At 35.8% G+C, this 22,353-nt stretch overlaps 1 protein-coding gene across 1 annotated transcript; it reads left to right on the top strand.

Moving 5' to 3' along the window:
• Positions 1-2,331: 2,331 nt before the first annotated feature.
• LOC104409459 (hepatocyte growth factor-like) lies at positions 2,332-20,513 on the top strand (the record flags this gene model as incomplete). Its single annotated transcript, XM_010019333.1, has 11 exons — positions 2,332-2,506; positions 4,425-4,552; positions 6,036-6,138; positions 7,911-8,050; positions 10,327-10,365; positions 10,836-10,932; positions 13,633-13,707; positions 14,280-14,426; positions 15,099-15,205; positions 17,079-17,224; positions 19,439-20,513. Coding segments are annotated over 11 exons (1,328 nt in total), but the record flags the coding sequence as incomplete, so codon positions are not given.
• Positions 20,514-22,353: the final 1,840 nt, after the last annotated feature.

Genomic DNA, 22,353 nt, shown 5'->3' with positions numbered 1-22,353 from the left:
ATCTCTCTCAGCCATTATAACATAGGTCTTTACAGTAGTGGCTTTGCTGTGCAAACATTCGCAATCGTGAAAATTAAGTTTGTCTGCTTCCTTTAAAAAGAGTATTTTGACACAGACAAATTGTTGTAAAATCTAATCTACAGATAGAGACCACTGTCCAAACACATCACTAAGCTCTGTATCTGTAGATGTACAAGAAGGAATGCTCTACAAAATGACACCATGGCCTTGATTAAATCAATTGATGCTTTGGTTATTAAATTCAGGGATGTAATTTAAAAAAATAACAAAACCAAACCCACACAATGATACATAAATGCCAATATAATATTTTTTGTCTAGTATGTCTGAGTATGGAGTAGATGTACTATATAGTTAATAACAGTTGAAAGAGTAACTTCTTGTGTATAAATAAGGTCGTTCTAATAACATATATTACATTGAATTTTTATGCATTATTACTATTAATAAAGAAAACTTTTTGCTAGAATTATATAGTTGCAATTTATTAATTTACTTGAGAAATATTATGCAGCCAGGATGCCATATGTGTACTGAAATTTATTATGGTAGATAACTATTTTTTTCCAAATTATACCCCACATCTCTTTCCTTTATAATTAAAGCATTGCAAATATTGCTTTGAAAAGACTAGTATGTATTTGAATGTGGCAGAGCAATATTTAGCCTAATCAGCTTAGGAGATATTTTAGCATATAATTCCAATTTGTTTCCGCATATTAGTTATGATGGAAAACTGAATTATACAGCCACGTATTTCTATTAGATGTGTGAATTTGTCTTTTTGCTGTCCAATTATTTTAAAAGCGATTAATAATGATTAAAAATACAGCTACTAGCTGCAAGTGCATTTGATGAATCCACTAGAAAGGGTGCATTTGTCAGCCTGTGGAAGCCTGCTTGTGATACTTGCAGTGTCATGTCCTTTTGGCTTTGGAATGAGCCTGGAACTCAGAGTCCGCTGAAACAGGACAACCTTTGCAGACAAAATGCCTTGTGAAAGAAGGACAGGAAATTAATTTGACCATGAAACACTGGTGTAAAAACATCAACCAGATGAAGAGAAATCTTTTCTAGCATGGAGAAATATATAATTCAACTGCACAACTTGATGTTATCATCTGACAGGGAAGTGATCTTTAACATAGAAGATTAGACAGCAAATCAGCCGAACCCATCTGTTATGACATTTGGTTTCCTTAAGATCCATATTCTCTGCAAGTTCATAGAACTGGATCAAGTTACCAGGAATGAACTATATTATGAGTAGCACACAAATATTGTTCTAATCACTGGAGCATTCAAAGAAAACTAATTTTAAAACTTTATTAACATATTGCTGACAACTAATACTTTTAAGGTAATTAATAAAATCAGTGTTGTGAACAATAGCCATTACCAACAGATGGGTAGTTACTTGCAAAAATATTGTGTTAGGAGCTTTTTGGGATATTGTAGAAGCATTGCTGTTGTAGTGTATTTACTTTTGTACTACTTTGTATATATCTGATGCAATATCTCTGCTATTAATTTGCAATTACAAAAATTGCATAAGAAATAAAAAGAGACTTTCAAGTTATGTGAATGAGTCATTTCAAAAACCACTATTTTTCTGAATTTGGTTCAAGACAGCCCACACCAGGATGAATGCAGAGTATATCAACATCTGTAAAAGATCTTGAGTCCGATGAATTTGTTAGTCTAAAACATTTGTCTGTCTGTAGAGAATACTGATCTTTGATTTCCAAAACCTGGGCTTTTTTAATTTTTTTTCTCTCTAACTATGAGGCATAAAAAGAGAAAGTTCAAGGAGGATTCAGCACTTCTATAATAGGATTTCTCTTTTTTTTTATGTGCTTCTTTTTCCCTTTGACTTGATATTCTGGGAGTTCTTTGGAGAAAAACAATCGGGTTTTAATCCTGAAAACATGTATTAACATGTCTGTGTGCACATGGGTGGCCACTCAGTTTTTATAAAGCTAAGTGAATGAAAAAAAGAACCAAGGATATCTCCTGAACTTCAAAGATATAGCATAGGAAAGATCTCTCACTAACCAAAAGCCCTTAAATGTTGGAGAATCTTTGCCTACAAGTGGATGAACTAGCATAAGGTCTAACACCTATTTTGATTTCATGGAAGTTATAAGTGTGAAGAAGAAAAAATTATTTTGTAAAAGACATGAGATTGTCAATTTCACCAAAGAGCTCCAGATACCAAGATTTTAACTGCAATGTAGAGTTCAAACATGACATCCTAAGGCAGGCTCAGCCTTAAGCATATGAAACAGCCCTTCTTCTCTGGGTCTGCAGATGACAGAGTTGTGAACAGCACGGAGGTGGCAGCTGAGACATCAACATGCATACAGGGACAGGGTGAGGGTTACCGTGGCACAGTCAACACCATATGGAGTGGGATCCAGTGTCAGCGGTGGGACTCCCAGTTTCCTCACCAGCATAACATAACTCCTGAGAACTTCAAGTGCAAGTGAGTAGAGACATGTGGGTGTTACTGCAGTGGGAACAGAGCTTAGTTTTCAAAGGTTTGAGAATTCATGCCACCAAAGTAGACTATATGATTCCTGTCCTTTCTCTGTGATCTGATGCTTTCACTCTGCTTGCTGATGCTGAAAAACATTTGAATACGGGAAAATCAAATGGGATATCAAAATATTAGTTCTAGATGAACTTGTGTGAAACTGTAGAGGTTTTTTTATGAACTTTCTTTTCAAATATATGATCACTATAGTTTAATTGACTGTGAAGTGTACGGATACTTTCCAGACTGGGACCTGAATCCCAGTAGTGCTAGTACATACTATTGTTTTTCTTTCATGAGGGTAAGTATTTGTTCTCACTTTCATTACTGACTTTAATTTAATATGTCCTAAATGCTACCCAAGTATAATCTTCTTGGTAACACTTGACATTTTCTATCTTTTTAATCCTTTTTCTGTCTCATTACTAGAGGTACTTACATGGAGACAATTGTTTTTACCTGAAGGACCACTGATCATCTAACCTCTCTGTACAGTACATAAACTCTCAGGAAGTGAATAATCTATTTCTTTATACAGTTAGCTTAATCATGCTCTTTCAGTCCTTATTTCACTGAGCATAGAGGAAACCTAGCTGACCAGCATGGACACAATACCTGGCTTGTGCTAAATGTCTTTATCGATGGCTAAATATCAGTTTGGGCTTGTTCTGGAATTTAATGGTATCAGACTTTCAAAATAAATAAAAGATTCCAGTCTGAGTTCACATTATCAACCTAACAATAGCTTATTTGAGCAAAACAGCTTTGTTGTCTTAATTCTTTCACTGTTATTGTTCAGTTTATTGATCAAGCACTGTGCACTTTTACACATGTACTGAAAATGTAACAATCATCATTGTAATGGAAAATAGGACTGATCCTGAGCCTCCTCTGTCAATCTCAGAACCACCTTGAATTTACGTGGAAGTTAGTGTTTAAGCCTGATCCCACAGGTTTTTCTCAGACAAAATACCACTTAATATTGTGCTGTACCTGGGTAGCGCTGCTGCAGTATTAGGTCCTAGCGCAGTTTTAACAATGTTCCTATCAGTGTAGAGAGGCTAAAAATATTAGTACTGTTTACTCAGCCAATGCTACATGAGTAAAATCAACAGATTCACTGCTTCAACTGTTTGAAACTCAAATGAGTAAGAATTACAGTATTAGGCCCATTTTTTCCATAGTCTGTTATCGGTAAGGGCTGAAGATGGAAAAATAGAGTGAAATATGGAGATGTACAGAGATATGGAGATAGGAAAATAAAACTTACATTTAAGAGGTTTGACTATTTCATGCGAGCTGCAAGAGACATTTAAAGATGTTCCCTTGTGACTGACTTTTACTTTAAAGGTAACAGCTGTATAGAATTTCTACAGACTTCTTTTTATGTTCCAAGATTCAGTTTCTTAAGTGAATTACTGACAGTCTACAGGATTCTGTTTTTCTAAACTCAGCAGAACCATTCAAAGTACAGGGAATTTTAAGCACTTTGGTAATGTTTGTATTTAAAAGCACTTGTAATGGATTGCAGGTGTATCCAATGTCAGCTTGCATGCAAATTTTGACGGAGAATCCTGAATAAAAATAAGCTATATTAAAAACATTTTTAATCTTCAAATGAAATCTTATATCCAGTCAAAACATAGGTCCACTGAAAATTAATTCCCATAACAATATTCGTATTACATTTACTTTTTTTCTTGACACTGTGTTCTTACTGGTTCCTCATCTCCTTGCACTTGACACTGATCAGTAATACACAGACCTAAAGGAATCTAGATTATTGTTAATTCCTGATAAAAAGCAATAGAATGCATCAGTGGGTTTAGGTTATCCCTGTTGTGAGCTAACATATTTATTTTTATAGGGATTTGAGGGAGAACTACTGCCGAAATCCAGATGGATCTGAATCACCGTGGTGTTTTACCACTGACCCAAACATCCGTGTTGGTTATTGCTCCCAGATTCCTAAGTGTGATGTATCAAATGAACAAGGTAACAGAGGGGAAAGTCGATAACATGATTTTAAGTGAATGCTGTACTGTTCCAAATGGCAGATAGGCAGGCTTGAAAACTAGAGAAGCTGGTCTCAGTACATCTGTATTACACCTGTGTAGTTCTGCTTTAGCTTTATTTGCATATTTGGGATTCATCATGGTGTAAATGAGATTCATTTCTCAGTTCATGTTTCAATTCCAACAGGGAAAGCTGCAGCAAAGATTTGTTATTGGATCTGATTTTTAGACAAGGTGCCATTTTATACAAAGTGGAGATCCATTTTACATTAAGTGGAGATCTGCTCCACTGTCTGACCTTTCTTAGTTTGAAAGCCCTTTTCCCAGATTTGAGACAATTTCCTTGATTTACAGTCTATTTATAATTGCATATGAGGCCACCAAAAGCAATTTTTTAAATGTATTTTTTTCCATGTACCTCCTTGGCTAAAAGATATTGAGCTGCAACCAACACATTGGACTTCCCATATAACCTCTTAGATTCAAGCTGTTGTCTCTGCCTGTAAAGTCCACTCCAAGTCTTCAGGCAAATGTTTTTCCCATGTGGTCTTGGTAATACTCTAAGGAGTACTATTGCATCCTGAGAACTGATGTCAATCTTAGCATAAACTGAGCTAAGACATCAGACCTATGACCCTACATTAGGCTGCATTAAGATCTCCATCTTTAAATTCTAGCCATTTTTTGCCTTAAAATTTGAAAGAGTTGCAGTTGCAAAAGTTATGTCACAGAAAGGATTAAACTTTTTCTTTCATTTTGTGTTTTTTGCAAAGTATCAATTATCCAAAAGTAAAAATACCGATGAATATGAAATGAAATACTTTATACAAAAGTCTTTATAGTAGTGATCATTTTAAATAATCCTCTTGAAAAGTCTCAAAAAGGCTTGTGATAAAAGCTTATGAATTAAACATGACTTCTGCTGGAGTGAACAGGCAAGTTTCTGAATTACATTAAAATCATGTTGATTTTTTTGTTTTGCCAAAGTAGATTTTAAGTCTAGAATTTTCTACTGCTGCCAGTATCCAGAATCTACACAAAGGCAAGGTTTTGTAAACAGGCTGAGTGCCTGTTTTTTAGGATGGAGGAGTAGAGGGACATTTTTGCTTTGTTTTGTATACAGCTGCTCCTGACAACTTTTAGAATATTCTGTGTGACCCTTTTAAATTAACCATAAACTATTTATGAAAGAAATTTTCCCAGTTTATCTAAGTAAGACCAAGTTTAAAATGCTACTGTTTTGGGAATGAGGGCCTCAAGCAGGGCATTATGTATCTAACTGTGAAAACTTTCTCCCATTTTCTTTCTGATTTGATTTATACAGTTGACTGATTTATACTGTATAGTGTTTGCTAAATATAACACTTGTCTTTAATTATTTGAATTACTGATGGAAATGAAGTTTTCTTTTTAATGTTGCACAATCACCTTCCACTTCTTTTTGTCTCAACATCTTTATTCAGATTGTTATCGTGGCAATGGAAAGAGTTACATGGGGAATCTATCCAAAACAAGATTTGGGCTAACTTGCTCCACATGGGACAAGAACATTGAAGACTTACGTAGGTGTGTACATAAGAAAGAGAAAGAGATGGTTCAGTGAGTCCTGAATAAATACTGCCTCCAGATGGCATCTCTTTTTCTTCTGCAGCGGTTCCAAAATAGCCCCTTATGCCCTGGAGCTTTCAGTATCTTTTTTTTTTTTTTCCCCCCTTTAAATATATTGCACAACATGTCTTTGTTTGGGCTAACCACTAATTGCAGGCTTTGGGATGTTTCTTAGTGTTTAGTTTACTGGCCTGGTTTACCCCATCTTTGTCCTTGTAAGTTTTGTTCGATGAGAGAATAGCATGAATGCAGTAGGAAACTGTTATCTCATCAGTCTGATCTCATAGCTCATGCTGCTTGAAGCAGGAGTTTGGACTTTAAACTACCTAAGTTCCTTTGCTGCATGAAATTGAATCTTGAGATTATGATCTAATGATACTGACATGACATGAAAAGAACTTGCAAATTCTGTTGTTTATCATATTCAAGTAGTGGAAATGACAAGTTACCTTATTTGTTAATGTAAAAATGAATCAGCAGTACGTACAAAAGAAGTTGTGAGTTTCCAAGACTTTTTCAACTGTGTGCTGTCTGCTGGTTCAGAATAGTTGTCTCAACAAGTGATGAGAACAAGGACTTCCAGGTACCACACAAAGACAGAGGTTCATCAAAATTTTCAATGTATGAGATATTACACACATTAGTGGCTCAGATGGAAGAAGTTTTCCCTTCATTTTCCTTTAGTTTCTGAAGTAGATGTGATTATTTCAGTATTACCTTTGTACTTGCTGAGTTAGTGCTCATGATTGTCACAGTCATAGTGCCCAGCATATTGCCTTCTGGAATTTGGCTGTCCCAGGGCCAGAGGCAGAATACATATTCCAGAATGCTGTCCACGTAAGGGAGGAAGAGGTTTGAGATCGTGACTTCTGAGAGCTCTAGTAAGTTTTCAGTTAGCTGTGAATGAGACTGGATACTTTGCAATTACATTCATACAGTTTTGAGTACAGATCAGCCTTTCTTCTCTTACTCCCACAAATTTTCCATCTGAGAACTTCTTTGGGGAGTTACCTGTCTCACTGCAGCAGTTACTCTAGTTATGGGTGTACTAGAGGCAGCATGCATGGCTGGTTATGAACTAAAAGATCAGTGCAGCTGTAACTTAGGAAGCCTATATGCTTCTGTCTGACAAGCCAGAAATAAACAGCTTTCTCTCCTTCAAATTTTCATCCCCAAGTTTCACTTTTAAAAGTGCCTCATGTAGGTTTGAAATTTAGGGGACCTATTGCTGCAGTTTGTCTGAGCCATTCATCCTTCTCCTTGCCTGCTGCTCAGTCTGGTTAGCTTTCTTGTGTTTGTCTTTACTTTGCCTAAGATTCACCTTTCTCTGTAGACTCAGTGATCCCTTGTGTTAGTGGTAAATCGAGACAGAAGGTACCTGTGGTCCCAGAGAGGCCTGCAGATTTACTATGGGCAACACATACACTCTTAATCAGTGTAATGATCCCTCCTGAGGGTATCCAGGGATTTTAGCTTTAATGGGAGATCAGTAAACCTCCCAGTTGTCCAGTGGACACAGAGCTTATAATATCGACCAGAGGAAACTTGGACCCAGATCCAGCAAATGTTAGAGTCTCATCTTCCCTTTGATTTTAACCAGCCCTAAACCCTGACCTGTAGGCTTCTCAATCAGCTAATATTACAATGTGGAGCAAAGAAACATTTAACCTTTGAAAATTTGGGCTATAGTATAAAGCTTTTCAGCACTTTGAATTTTTTTTTCCCTGTAGGCATATACAAATATTCAGAGAACCAGATGTTAGTAAACTGAAGAAAAACTATTGCCGCAATCCAGATGATGATTTTCATGGTCCCTGGTGTTACACAGATGATCCCCTAGTTCCCTGGGATTACTGCCCTATTTCTCGATGTGAGTACTTGGTATGCCTCAGGCATTGTCAACTGTGCAGTCCCAGTGAAGATGTGGTGTCACATGCTTAGGCATACCTTTGTAGTGTCACTTGTGACAGCAGATAATGTGTGATTCTATCAAGAATCAATTGTGCATAACTGAGAAGGAACGCACAGAAGCTGCTTGTGCAATATATGAACAAGGGGTCATTTTCCTTGAACAGCTTCGAGATTTCAAGGCTTATTTATGCAGCAGGAGCATAAAAGGGCTATTGCAGATGGTTAAACATTTTCCAACAGATCTAGCTATTGAATGAGTGCTGGATGGAGACAAAGAGTTGTCTAGTGGTCAGCATGTTGGCTGTGGCCTTAAGAAACCCAGAGACAGTTATCTTCTGTGCTACAAGCTTCACAGACTCTTTGTGTGATCTGTATTTGTTTGTAAAGTTAGGATAACTCACTATATATATGCTGAAGTGTATATGTGCTATATAGATTAGATTCTGCTTTTCGATGTTTATGGGATGATTTAATTCTTGGCAAGAATTAGGAACATCACGCCTCCAAAGTTGCATGTTAAAATCTAAATAGCTTAAATAAACAGAATTAAAGATCCTGGGGAATTCAGTAATAAGCTGATGTTCAGTGGAAAAGGATAGGTTTATGCTGAAAAATGTGCAATTCTCATTTATATTATTTTTTTTTCTCTTCAATTCTTATTTCTAAATCGTTGTGCTGTATATCCTGAGAGAACAATTAAATGGTAAATCAGGCTTTTGGATGCATGTCTGTGATCTCTAGAGGTTAAGGATAATGTTACGTTTATTCCTAGCAGCAATCTGCTATGTTTCCTCATAGTCTGAACTGCAGCATCTCTAAGAGATGATATATGAAGTCTCAGGTGATATTTTGGCATCTATGTGAAGAGTAAACAAACTACAAAAGGTTGTTCCTGTCAATGCAGATAAAGAACAACAGCTGAAAAAACAGAAATTTTATTCACTCAGAATTTGTCTGTTTTACAATTGTAACTCATATTACTATGAGTTACTACTAGTAGCTCACTTAGGTACTGATAACCAGCTCAACCAGTACAGATGAAATGCTGGCAGTTCCCAAATGTACTCACTTGATGCCTTTAGCTGGTCTCTTCAAATGGCATTCTCTCTCTGTCTCTCTCTCTCTCTCTCTGTATACATGTGTAGATATGCATATACATGTGCATACTCATATACACGTGTGTATACATACACATAGAAATTTAACTATGTGTATAAATGTATACCTCTAGAGAGGTAGAGAAAGACTTGCTTGATGGTGGAAATCTAGTTGGATAAGACTGTTTAAATTTTACCTTTGCAAATTTTCAGTAGCTACAGGTGTACCTCTAACTTGTATTGGGTCACTGCAGACTTGCTGAAGGCAAAAAATTTGAACCAGGTTTAAGCAACCTCATTGTAACTGTATTTTGACTTGGACTGGATGGAACAACCAAACCAGATTTTTGGGAACACATTCTGGGGAGGGACTCTTCATTAGAGACTCTAGTGGTAGGACAAGGGGTAATGGCTTTAAACTTAAACAAGGGAAGTTTAAATTAGATATAAGAAAGAAGTTCTTCACAGTGAGGGTGGTGAAGCACTGGAATAGGTTGCCCAAGGAAGTTGTGAATGCTCCAACCCTGGAGGTGTTCAAGGCCAGGCTGGACAGAGCCTTGGGCGACATAGTTTAGTGTGTGGTGTCCCTGCTCATGGCAGGGGTTTGGAACTAGATGATCTTAAGGTCCTTTCCAACCCTAACTATTCTATGTTCTATGATTCCATGATAAGGATAAGCTTTTGCTGATAACAAGGTGAAAGGAATTTTGAAGTTTCAAAGGCTTTCAAGGAAATTAAGGTTTTTTGATTAAATCTGGTTTATATTTAATTACATGAGTCCAGTGCTTCCTGAAAGCTTATAGATAAGTCACAACTTCATTTTTCAGCATTTGCTAGTACTAATTAAACATATAAGTTGACCATAATAGACAGTCTGATGTATTCAGGATTCAGCCAAGAAGTAAAATGCTTTAAAATCCTGTTGCAAAATATTTAATTCTTACATACTTCTATTGGGATGAAATTCTGCCTTTCTTTACTAAATTGTGCTTTTGCAGAGTATTAAAGGAATCACTGGAATTTAAAACTTTGTGAACTATTAAAATTTACAGTATGTAATTTGCTGTTTATTTTTACCCTTTTCAATTGTTAGATGTGTCTTAATTTTGTATTATGGCTATCTTATGTGTCTGCCTAGGTGAAGGGGATACAACTCCTACTACAACCAGCTTGGATGGTAAGTCTGCAGATGTACTGTGCAGTGCATGTATTGTATCCTCTAAGACTAGCCATTTCTTTACCACGGGGAAACAAAAGAAAGATCAGTTAAAGATTTAAAAAAAAATACAGATTAGGAAAAATAGCTTTTGCAAGAGGAAAACGTAATTTTATTGTACTCCTTAGGTATTCTCGCTATCCTGTCTTGCCAGTGGTGAGATATGGTAATGATTTACAATGTTTTCTGTATAACTATATAAATCACAAAAAAACCCCAACATTTAAATATATGTATTTTTTATTGCCAATGAATATTTTATAGACTTACCCAGCCTCATTGAAGTAGTTTTGATACTCTAGAAATTTATTTCATTAGAGCAGGAAAGTTAATCCATAATAAATATTGACCTTCTTGTGGTCCTTATGTGCAACTGTACAGGTTTCCTACCGCTGTTTTTAGTAAAATGTGATCTCTGGACCTGCTTTCAGATACTGCCATTCCTTGTGCCTCAACAAAACATTTGAGAGTTGTAAATGGGATCCCAACACAAACTAACGAAGGATGGGTGGTTAGCTTGACATACAGGTAACTATAACTTTGATTAGAAAGACAATACATGTACTAAGATATTGGTTTTGGAACCGTAGAACCAGCCATAATAAGAATGCTTCTAGAGTGCAGTTAAATTCTGTAAAAGCAGAAAATCAGCATTTCTGGAACATCAGGTGATTTTGTAGTATACACTCTGTCAGTGAAATATTTACATGTTCATTATCACTAACTTACACACATGAGCTTGTGAAGCATTCATAGCATTCTGCTCTTTTGATTAGCTGCTGCAAACCTTTTCATAACATTGGCTTAGCATCCAGTACTAAACTGTTTATTTTAGAAACTGTTACAAAAAAAATGAGTTCAGATAAATATTTTCACTTCAACAACAGTGCTTTTAGTTGAGAAGTGTTGGATTCAGGATTTATACCCATGTCAAATTTAGCTTTCTGTTCATACCATTGCATGCAATTAAAAGTAGGAGCTATAAGGAAATCCTTTTAATTCTCTAAGACCCTAACATGTACAGCTGGAAATGTGTATCACATTATGGCAGATCTTAAGTTGCTACTGTGTAAAAGCCAGAACACATATTACTGTTTCTTAAGTTCATTAATCTGGTTCATAACTCATCAGCTGGAAGTGTGAATCATAAATTTATCATCTCATGCATCTGGCCTGTATCTTCTATAATGAAAAGAAAAAACCAAAAAAAAAACCCAACACAAGCCTTTTTTTGTCTGGTGGTGCAAACTAAGGTACAACTCAATTCTATTACCCTATGATTCGTCAACTCTTTTAAAACCATGATGTAAAACAGGTCTTAAATGAAATATTGGAATAATTGTTTTCTACACTGCTTCATTGCTAGAGAAATTCTAGGATCCTTCCCATTCTTGATGATCTTTGCAATCTTATGAGATCAAATCAGAACTAGACCTTTCTGGAAGTGTAATGGATGATCCAGAAAGACATTTCTAAAGGACCATCACTCCATTCCTAGATTAAATAACCAAAAAGGTGGGCTGAATCACTCCCTGGAAAAGTTGATCTTTGCACTTGCTTTTAAAGCAGCCTTGATGTTTGAGGAAACTTTAGACAGGTAAGGTGAATTATATCCAGGTGCCTAGAAATTACATAACTAATGTTAAGGCAGTTGAACCTGGATTTTGTGCTATGCAACAAAATTCCATGAAGTAGATGTGTGTTTAAATGATTTCAGATTCTTTGAAAAAAGCAATTCTTGGAGTATTCCAGCAGCAAAATATATATTTTTAAGTATTACATGTGGGCATAAAAATGTAGGTTTATTTAGTATTGTTACCAAGGAAGCAAATAGAATGTTGTCTGAAACAAAATCTTAATATCTTCAGGACTTTTGAACACCTCAAATCTACTGCACACCTCAAAATGGAATTACCATGTCTGAATGGTAAAGGCTTAGTGAAACCTAGAAACTTATATTCATATTTGGTAATCAAGGACCACCTCTAAATATTTAATTAATCAATGACATAATTTCTTATATATTCAATCCAGATCCTGATATCAGGTGAGTTAAAGTGTATTTGGGTTAATTTCATCTATTTCATGGAATCAGCTCTGGATTTGTCCCACATGAAATAGTAAGTTTAATACATTCCCATGTGTAGTATTCAATCTTCTAAAGCAGAGGATACAATCTTATAAATTTATTTTGATAATTTGTGATGCAAAGATAACATGGAAGAATACATTTATACTCCTGACTGTGACATTTCTTTGCAATAAAACTGGGCAGACTCTGTATTTTAAAAAGAATCCAGCCTTTTGGATCAGATATTTTGTTCCTCAACCAAAATACAATTAAAAAAAAACACTAACGGAGGCAAGCATCTGTGTTATTCTGCTGTCTTTGAACTCCATATAGAGTCTGGGCTCCTTCCAGCAGTTCTTTTCAAAGCTTTGAGCATTTGTGTGATTTGAATTTATAAATTCTGAGATTTTTAAGCTTTTCCCGAATTGCTGACAATTCTGATTCACTTTCCAAAGAGCTGCAGAAAATAAATGTGATTTTGGAGGCAGAAAGAAGGAAACTAATTAATCTGCATTCCACAGTCGTCTTTATTTTTCAAAGAACTGTCATGTTTAATTGCTTTAATTTTACTTGATATATTATGCTGTAGGTTTTCTATAATCACATGTAGGATGTCACACATTGCAGATTGTTTCCTACTGAAATACATGGGGACAGAAATCTCACCGGGCTTGTAATCAAATAGCAACTCTCCACCTTGAGGTCAATGCTTTGAATAATGCCTACATGAATAATGACCAAATGTTGTTTACATCTGGTGGCAGTCTGGGGACTTGCTTGAGTGTTTCAGTCCAGTTCCTATTACAAAGAATTAGCTTGCCTTTTTTTTATTTTATTTTTTTAAATAAGGTCTCATTACAAATTCAGCTCTGAAACCACTAAATGAACAGAGTAACTGAGTTTCTCTTTCCTCTTGGTTTTTACACATTGGACTAAATATCTGCAAGTTCATGTTACTTTAAGTGTTGAAACTGTAGGGCAAAGGGATGGAGACATGTTTTGCAGACTGTCAGTCATCTACTTTTCATCAGCAAAAATACATGGGCAACAAAAGTATTCTTTAAATGTTTGGAATATGTAGAAAATCATACTATTACCTCTTTTTTATGTTTTTTTATTTCTTTCTCCTTTTTTTTTTTTTTTTTTTTTCTCTCCAGGAATAAGCATGTCTGTGGAGGTACTTTGATAAAGGAAGAGTGGGTTCTAACAGCAAGGCAGTGTTTCCCTTCTCGGTACAGTAGTCTGTAGTTTTGCAATATTGAAATACATCTATTTTCAGGAATTTACCAGCACAACACTTCTTCAACTTAAATGCAGCTTTTTTCTCTCCTGTTTGGCTTTAACGCTGCTTTTCTGATATAAAAGGCCAGTGGGACCTTCGTATTTTCTGTTATTATTGTTGTTAATCTAAAAGGGCTCTGCTATTCTACATATGTTTTCCAACTGTAACGGTTAGACAATTGCCTCTTTATGAAAATAATCTCATGCTTCTGCTTAACTGGACAAAATAAAATAGAAAACTTGGGCAAATCTCAAAAAATTCAAAGGTCCATGCTGTCCAAGGATCTAAATGTTTAGATACAATTAGGAAACAAAAATTAGATTTTAGTAATAGTTAAAATTATGTAGCAGCTTCAGACCAAAAGCTTACATCAGAGCATGTTGATTTTGGAATAGAAATTGGCAGCATAAACCCATTTCTGGTGAAGAGTATAAGTTAAGATCTTCTAGCATTTTAAACAGAGTTTTTTTAGTTATTTTATTATATGCTCATCAAAATTGTAACCAACTTTGTCTCATTTAGGTACAAAGATTTGAAAGATTACAAAGCCTGGCTTGGAGTCCATAATATCAAAGGAAAGGGAGAGGAGAAGCATAGACAAGTTCTGAACATCTCCCAGTTGGTATATGGCCCTGCAGGATCAGATTTGGTCTTACTGAAACTTAGCAGGTTAGTAGCCACTATTGTGAGTTCCAGAATTTTCAACCAAAGAATGAGATTCTTTCTAAATAAGATTTGCAAATTCAGTTCTCTACTATCTTTGATACTGTGGATGATGTCTCTATAGGATAAACTTCCAATTGAAAGAAATTTTACTTGGTATATGCAGAAATGGAGGTTCATCTACCTTGATCAGGAAGCAGATGTTACTACTGAAAAATTGTGCCTATATGCTTTTCCAGATAACCAAGTTTAGGTTTATTAGAAGGGTTTTTTGCTTTGATTTGTTTGTCATTTTGTTAGGTTTTTTGTAAATAACAATTCACTACTATACGGTCTTAATTTATAGAGTAAGCACCAGATTGTAACTGAGATCCTTGTGTATATATGAACTTTCAAACTTTTTCCATATTAGCAAAACTGTATATTCAAATAAAATGCCATCATTACTTACTTTTAAGATGAAAACCCAAGTTAAATAGCACAAAAGTGTTGACAGCATTTCAAGAACTCTTTTGACAGTTAACAGCTGTAGCACAAAAAATAGGTAGAAGAATCTATCAAAGATGGAAAAGGAAAAGAATTAGCACAAGTTTTGATTGGTGTTAAAGTTATTTTTAAGATACATTTTAAAAGGTTAAGTAAAATCCATTGTATCTATTATTTGTCTTCTCCTTTCAGACCTGCCATATTGACAAATTTTGTAGAAATAATCCGATTGCCCATTTCTGGATGTACCATTCCAGAGAAGACCAGTTGCAGTGTTTATGGATGGGGATACACTGGATGTAAGAAACTATTTTTAAACACTAAATGAATACATTGACAGCTTACTTCCTCTTGTCATTATAGGTGAGACTGCTGGTATTGCCTGATGCCATGGTTGTGCGACAGTTTTTGTTGTAGAATGCAAGTTACATTTTTTTTCCAATTTTGTAAATCTTTGAGCATTTTACTGAAGATCATTTAATATTAAATATTTTCTCTAGTCCACCTTTTTTTTTGTTTGTTTAATTGACAGGCAAAATGATTCAAACATTTTGAAGAATGAAATAAAGAAATATATTGTTCTACATGTTTAAAAAATATGGCAAAATTATTTTGCAGAGTTTTAACCCTTTTTTGAAAAATTCCACTTCATTTACTTGAGCAGTCTTTCTGGATCCCAAAGCAGGCCACCCTGTGGAAAAACTAATACAGGGTCACGTAATCAAAGACATAATTAACATACACAAAGACATTGAACTAAGGATGCACAGGCAGCCCGAAGTCTGGCATTTCCTAACTTTTTAGTAATTGACTTTGCAACCTTACTAATGCTTATTAAACACAGGTTTTCTGTGAAGTAAATACAAAACTGTGGGAGAACAGACATTTATTTAGCCTGGTAAATACTATATTTGCCTAATTATGTGTTGATGATAAAGTTAATAGCTGCCAGTTGACAATAATTACTACAATAATTGCTGTGCTCAAATTTCATTTTGCCACACACCCTGAGTAAGCAGCAGCAACATATTCATGCTCTCCTGGAAGCAGAGCAGAAACTAGACTGTAGTTTGGAGGCTCTCTTCCTTGTAGCCATTACTCTGCATTTCTTTGTGGGTGGCAAGTAGTCTGTACCAGCCCTTTCTCAGATGACTAGATTTGATGTTCCCAGCATGGCCATATTAGCCATCCTTTGCAGGGAATGGCTGTCAGGGGGACAGGGAAGTCAGGCGGGAGCACGGTGCAGCATTGCAGGAAAGCTTGGCTTACTAGAACTGATAAGGAATTTGAAATGCTGTGGAGTTACATAACGCAGTGAATACATAACATCTGTCATCCAAGGACTTTGTGCTATATTATCTTATGCATTACGTATTATAATCCTCACAGCATCCCAGTCAGGAAAGGAGTAAGTGTTACATCCATTTTTTTTCAAGAAAACGGGGTAATAGGGCAGTGAAGGGCAAGCTTGTTTTCTTTTGATGGCTATGCAGAGAACGGGCAAGTCTAGGCCCTTTATTTATCTTTGCAGCTTGTACAGACTTGTCTTTCGACATGTAGAACAAGAGTAAGCTCCACAGGGCTCCTGCTTCCTGACCTTCACGCTGATGAATGGAGATTGCACAAGGCTGTGGCTCTGCCCTTGCAGGCACAAAGTCATTCAGTGTAGCTGAGCCAGCACAGAATTAGAAAAACTATGCTCTGTTACAGTATTTTTCAAGTCACACGTCCTTCCCTAGGCCATGGCAGGCACTTTTACACACTAACTTGTGTTTGAAGCAGGGAGAAAAATCCTCACTCTGCTGATGGGAGTGACAACATTCTCAGCTCACTTTTTCTGATTTCTGTGATGTGACAAGGCAAGCTGGTGGTGAACAGTAGAGTAAGCTCCGGCACCTAGCCTTTTCTTCTAATGCAAAAAACTTCCCCAGATATCTTGAGAGAACTGAGCAGATATGCCCACCAAAAAAATTTAATGCAAATCTCATTTGTAGCAAATATCAGAAATCCAAAAGACAAATGCATGATAAAAATGGGAATGGACAATAAATTCAAGTACTGGTGAGAAAGTACAATAACTGAAGTTACATGAGTAACTTGTAACACAGACTGAATCTTCATTTTTTTTTCCCTTAAAATAGAATAAAGTTTTCATTCTCTTTTCAATCCTAGTAATTAACTATGATGGCCTTCTCCGAGTAGCAAACCTGTTTATTTTGGGAAATGAGAAATGCAACCAATATCTCAAAGGGAAGATCACTGTGAATGAGTCAGAAATCTGTGCTGTGGCTGAAACCATTGGTGCTGGGCCTTGTGAGGTAAATATTACATTTCCTAATAAATTCTTAGGAGTCATCAGCCTGGCTGTTTCTTTCCCAGAAATAATTTCCTGGAGGTTTTTTTTACAATTATCCTCTCTGCATAGAACTTTTACACACACACATACAAAAATGCTTTTAATCTCTTGCATAGGAAAATTATTTGTTTCTAGTGACCTATTTTCTGCAGAAAAAGGCTCCTTTGCTTCAATCTCACTGTACCACCACACCAGCAAAAGATTTGCATTAATGTTAAATATACTCACATGACTAAACACTTTGCTAGACTAAGACAAATTTGTGTTGGTATAATAAGGGTTACAAAGGGCTGGGTGCTAGAAACAGCAGCATATTTTGATTGAGCAGAAAGAAAAAGATGGGGCAAATTTAACTGTTTAGTTAGATGAGGACTTGCATGCAAAGTACAGAAAAGTCATTGCTCAACAGTGTTCATAAAGTTATAAAGGAAGGAGAAAGATCAAAAAATGTCTTGAGGTTCAGTATTAGTCAGAAGGGTGGAGCATTTGGTCTCCTTAATCAAACCTGAGCAACATATCAGTGAGGACAGCAGAACTACTTCAGTGAAACTATATAGTTCAATATTGTTTTGCCTGGGACTAGATTTGATGATGGAGAAAAGACATCTAGGAGAAATGCTGTAAATCGTTTATTACAGAAAGATACAATTTTTCATGTGTAATATCATCCTGATAAGTTGATAGATAGCAGGAGGACACTCATGAACATTATTATGCATTTAGTATCTGGGATAGATGATTTACCTAATACAGATTTTAATCAAGTAGTGAAAATTTTCTCTACCCAAGAGTACTACCACATGATGGGGAACTGAGTTCTTCAACAGGCTGAAGCCTCTTCCATTTATTAGTATTCCACATGATCATTTTGTTATTGCAAAGTATTTTCTTCAAAATATCAAATCAAATATTTAATCATAAGTGAGCTCTTAGATATGTCAAGGCTTATAAATGAAACATCTGCATGGAAGTCTGCTGGGGATCCTGCACTTTGTTTTCCCCTGCTGGAAGAAATGGACTGAATTAATATTAGCAATCAGTCTTAATGACTGCATGGTTTCCTGCTCCCTGAGTTCCCCTTTGAAGCTACTTTCCTCAGCAGAGAACAGGCAGAGAAACAAAATCAGATTGGCAGGTGAAACTCCACTCCTGAAAGTGTTTTATGAGCTGCTCTGACGGTACTGACATAGTTCATTGCTCATGTGGGAACTAATCTGCAGTCATCCAGGAAAAAAACCCTAAACAAAATAAAGGTCAAGCATTGTTGTTTCTCTGGTGATCCGGAGAGAATACAATGCTAATTGTCAGGTTTATTTTCTGAAACAATGTCTCGCTATCTGATATGGACATTTACTGTCTAGTTTTGCAGACAGTTTGCTAGGTTCAGTATATGTTTTGCCTGGGTAAAAGCTGCAGTGTCTATGTTGAACATAGTGTCTATGTTGTCCCAGATCTATGTGAATGTATCTAAGTTACTGTTTTAATCTAATTTAAACAATGTATTTTAGTCCTAAATAAGAGCTAGATCTGACTTAACCATACTCCAAAATTTCTCTGACTGCGTGTACTGGTGCGTAGATGTCTCCTTCACTCAGAATAATGAACAAGAGCATTTTAACAAGTTATGTCTCAAAATTATGCCTACAAAATATTATTTTTTATTATGTTTGGAATTCTCCCCTCTTCTTATTAGTATACATAGATTCTTATTCTAGTGCCTTGCAAGGTGATTGCCTGACAAGTATATTAACCTGGCTCTGTCAGTAGTCTTTGATGCAAAGTCTTTTACCATAACACAAATGTTTATCAGTCAACTCACTTTCAGCTTATCTGATTTATATGCACATAAACAAATACCATGCTTGCAAGTAGCTGAAAGAGGACAATAAGTTCTGGTAGTCTGAAGTCACTAGAATCACATGGAAAGATGCATCACGGGGTTTAATTTGAATGGGAGGCAATCAGAGATTAAAGGCCAGCCTTGGCATTGGTTCTCCTAAATTCTGGCTGTGGAAAAGATATTGGAAGTTGTTTTTTGTCCTATGGCAAGACTAACTCTATTGCCTGTTCATTGAGCTAGGTCACCCCCAAAAGACACCAGTCAGTAGGAGACAGGTGAAAGCTGTGTACTGAAGTATTTTGAGAAGTGACATTCTTTATGTTTATTGTTTCCTAGAGAGATTATGGTGGTCCTTTGGTTTGTGAACAAAACAGACTGAAGATAGTAGTTGGTGTCATTGTTCCTGGCCGTGGATGTGCTGTTCGAAATCATCCTGGGATTTTTGTTCGGGTCTCATATTATTCCAGGTGGATACACAAGATTATGATGACCTACAGAAAACCCTGAAAACTCGACAACTTCCATTCAAAGAAAGATTTTGGACAACATGGAATTAATGTGTAATGTAAAGATCAACAATTTTTTAACTACTTGATAGTCAAGTTTGTTGAGCTTCTTTTAATATTTATGGGTGTTTTTGGTGTTTTTGTCCATCAGTGTTGTTTTATAAATGTTGGAATGACTTACAGTATATGCAAGTATGGTGACATATCTCCTGAAGATACTTGAATGGGTAAACAATTTTGCAAAGACATTACTGGATGATAAATGGTTTTGTAGAAATAGATCATATGACCTCTTTTATGCTGCTCTTCAGATTATCTTAGAAGGAGAATCAAATTATAGCTTTATTTATCGCATCTTATTCTTTCTATGAGCCGTATATTTCTCTTCATATATGACAAAAGACCTATTGAGAGATATATGTATCTGTCAAGGACAGCATATATGATCATATTTCTTTTTGCCCCTTATAAGAGGTCAATGATTTCAATATTTCATTAAAAATAATCTCTTTAGAAATTAATCTTTTCATTATTGATGGACTTTGACAAGCCTGCTGCAAGCAGAGTTCTCATAGAAGTCAATATAACTTCGTTTTACACAGTGGTTATAGAGTCTAGTTCTGCACTTGGTTCCTCCAGTGTGTATGTAGTCCCATAATAGATATCTGAAAAACCCTTTTGGATGAGGGATGAGACATAAAAGTAGATTGGTTAGTAAACTATCAATCATTTGTTTAAAGTTAGTCCCAGATATAGCAATGGATTTACAATGCCAAAGAGAGTATTTCATACAGTTTGAAAAATTAATCCTGATTAGCTACTAGCAAACTTTGACCACTGAAATAAATTTCAAATATACCCAAATCTTTCTCAACAGACAAGTGTCAAAAAATTAGTTGATTCTAGTTGTTTCGTGTAAGTAGCTCCATTTACAGCAAGAAACAGAATGGTTAGAATAGTTGGACCTGTCACCTGCCTGAGAGACTTAATACTGGGAAAAGTAAGTTATACATTAATAGGCTTTGAGAGACTTAAGATCTTTAATAAAACCTTACCTAGATTTGGACAAAATTATATCCTCTGTATAATGCCTTTCAGGGTAATAAAATTATTGCAGATATTGATACGATCTTGTATGTAATATGGAAAACATCACCAATAGTTTAGTAGCTTGTGTTTCCTGCCTATATGTAAAGCCATCACTTTCCTTTATGTTGATGGGGAAAGGGAACAAAAAATCAGCATCCCTGAAAAGCGTGTGTTCTCCTTTAGTCATTTACTAGTATGGCTGGAAGTATTATACAAATATGTTGTTATAGGTGGCACCAATTATCTGTAATTTCTGGAAAATTGTTACAACTTATATCCAATTGTTAGTTTTACTACTGTACACGTAACTGCATAAGTAACTGCACTGTTACTTCACTTGTGACTACATAACTGTAAATGTTTCCTTTAGCAAATCGCATGATATGTGTGTCATATCCAACCGCATAGCCGCTAAGCTGACATCATGGTGTAGGACATTTATAAAAGGACGTTTCATTCAGAAGACGCAGGGTTGAATTTTGCCCTGGCAGAAAGTAACCACTTCAGGGGATCTGTCTTGGGAGGCAGTCTTCATGTTGACTCACCAAAATATTTTCTTCAGCAGTGCACTTTGATTTCAGTGGGACTCAAATATGCTTACATCTCCTGTTGAATTGGGATGCTTTTCAACCCATGCTTAAGCGGCTTGGCCTCTGAGATTTGTGTCAAACATTCAGAAGATTCTACTGGCATATAGGAAGAAGTCTTTCAGCAAGCAGAGCTTCTGAAATTCCTCCTGATGTAAATAGTCTCTTTGGATAAGATGCATCTTCTCTGTACAGTGGATCTGGAGGTGGTGGATGCCACACAGATAGTTTGTATTGATATGTTCCATCTGCCTCTGAAGGCTTTATGCTCCTTTTGGGCTCTCTTACTTACCGGGCCTAAAGAGGACAAGATTTAGCCTGTTGTATTTACAGTTAATTATTGTCATGTATGTGAAGAGCGTATTCTTACTAAGTATATACTGACCATATCTTACTGAAAGGATTAAATTTTTAAGAGAAACTTTTAAAAAACTCCGAGAGAGTTCTGTCTCCAGTCACAAGTAGAATGTGGATAAAATATATAATTCCATGTTCACTCTTTGTATTCTAAGAATTGTTATGTGCCCACTGTATTATATTTGCAGGCATTTTGTTATGTCTAGCTAAAAAAATTGAATCTTAAAATATTTTAGTTATAAGCTTCTGCTGTGCAGAAGGCTGTGATTTTTATATATATATATACACATATATATATGATAAAAATACTGTTTTTTGTTAGACAACGTGTAAGGATTTTTACCTGTTTGTTCTGGGCAGCACCTCAGTAAGATAAATTGTGCAGAGCTGGTGCTCCAGAACTTAACATGTTTGTATGCACTTGCTTATCAGGTGTTCTTGCTCTCTGTATCACAGTATGGAGGGCACGTGAGACTCTGAAGAGCAAGGGAAGAGAAGAATAATGATATGTGGTAATGAATTTGTACTTCATTTATTCCTGTGAATATTTCTTGTTGGTACCAATGGTACTGTACCAGGCAACTGTTATAACTACAGGATTCTCTTAAGAAAGGACACTCTACAGATATTTTTTCACTGTTCTAATATTTTTCTCGCTATAATAACACAGGAACCTGATCTAGTGCCCATCTAAATTGCTAGAAACCCTCTT

The sequence above is a fragment of the Nestor notabilis genome, unplaced genomic scaffold, assembly GCF_000696875.1.
Source record: "Nestor notabilis isolate BGI_N333 unplaced genomic scaffold, ASM69687v1 scaffold1598, whole genome shotgun sequence".
Lineage (NCBI taxonomy): Eukaryota > Metazoa > Chordata > Aves > Psittaciformes > Psittacidae > Nestor > Nestor notabilis.
Note: the sequence above shows the minus strand (reverse complement) of the source record. Positions and strands in the feature narration are given on the sequence as shown.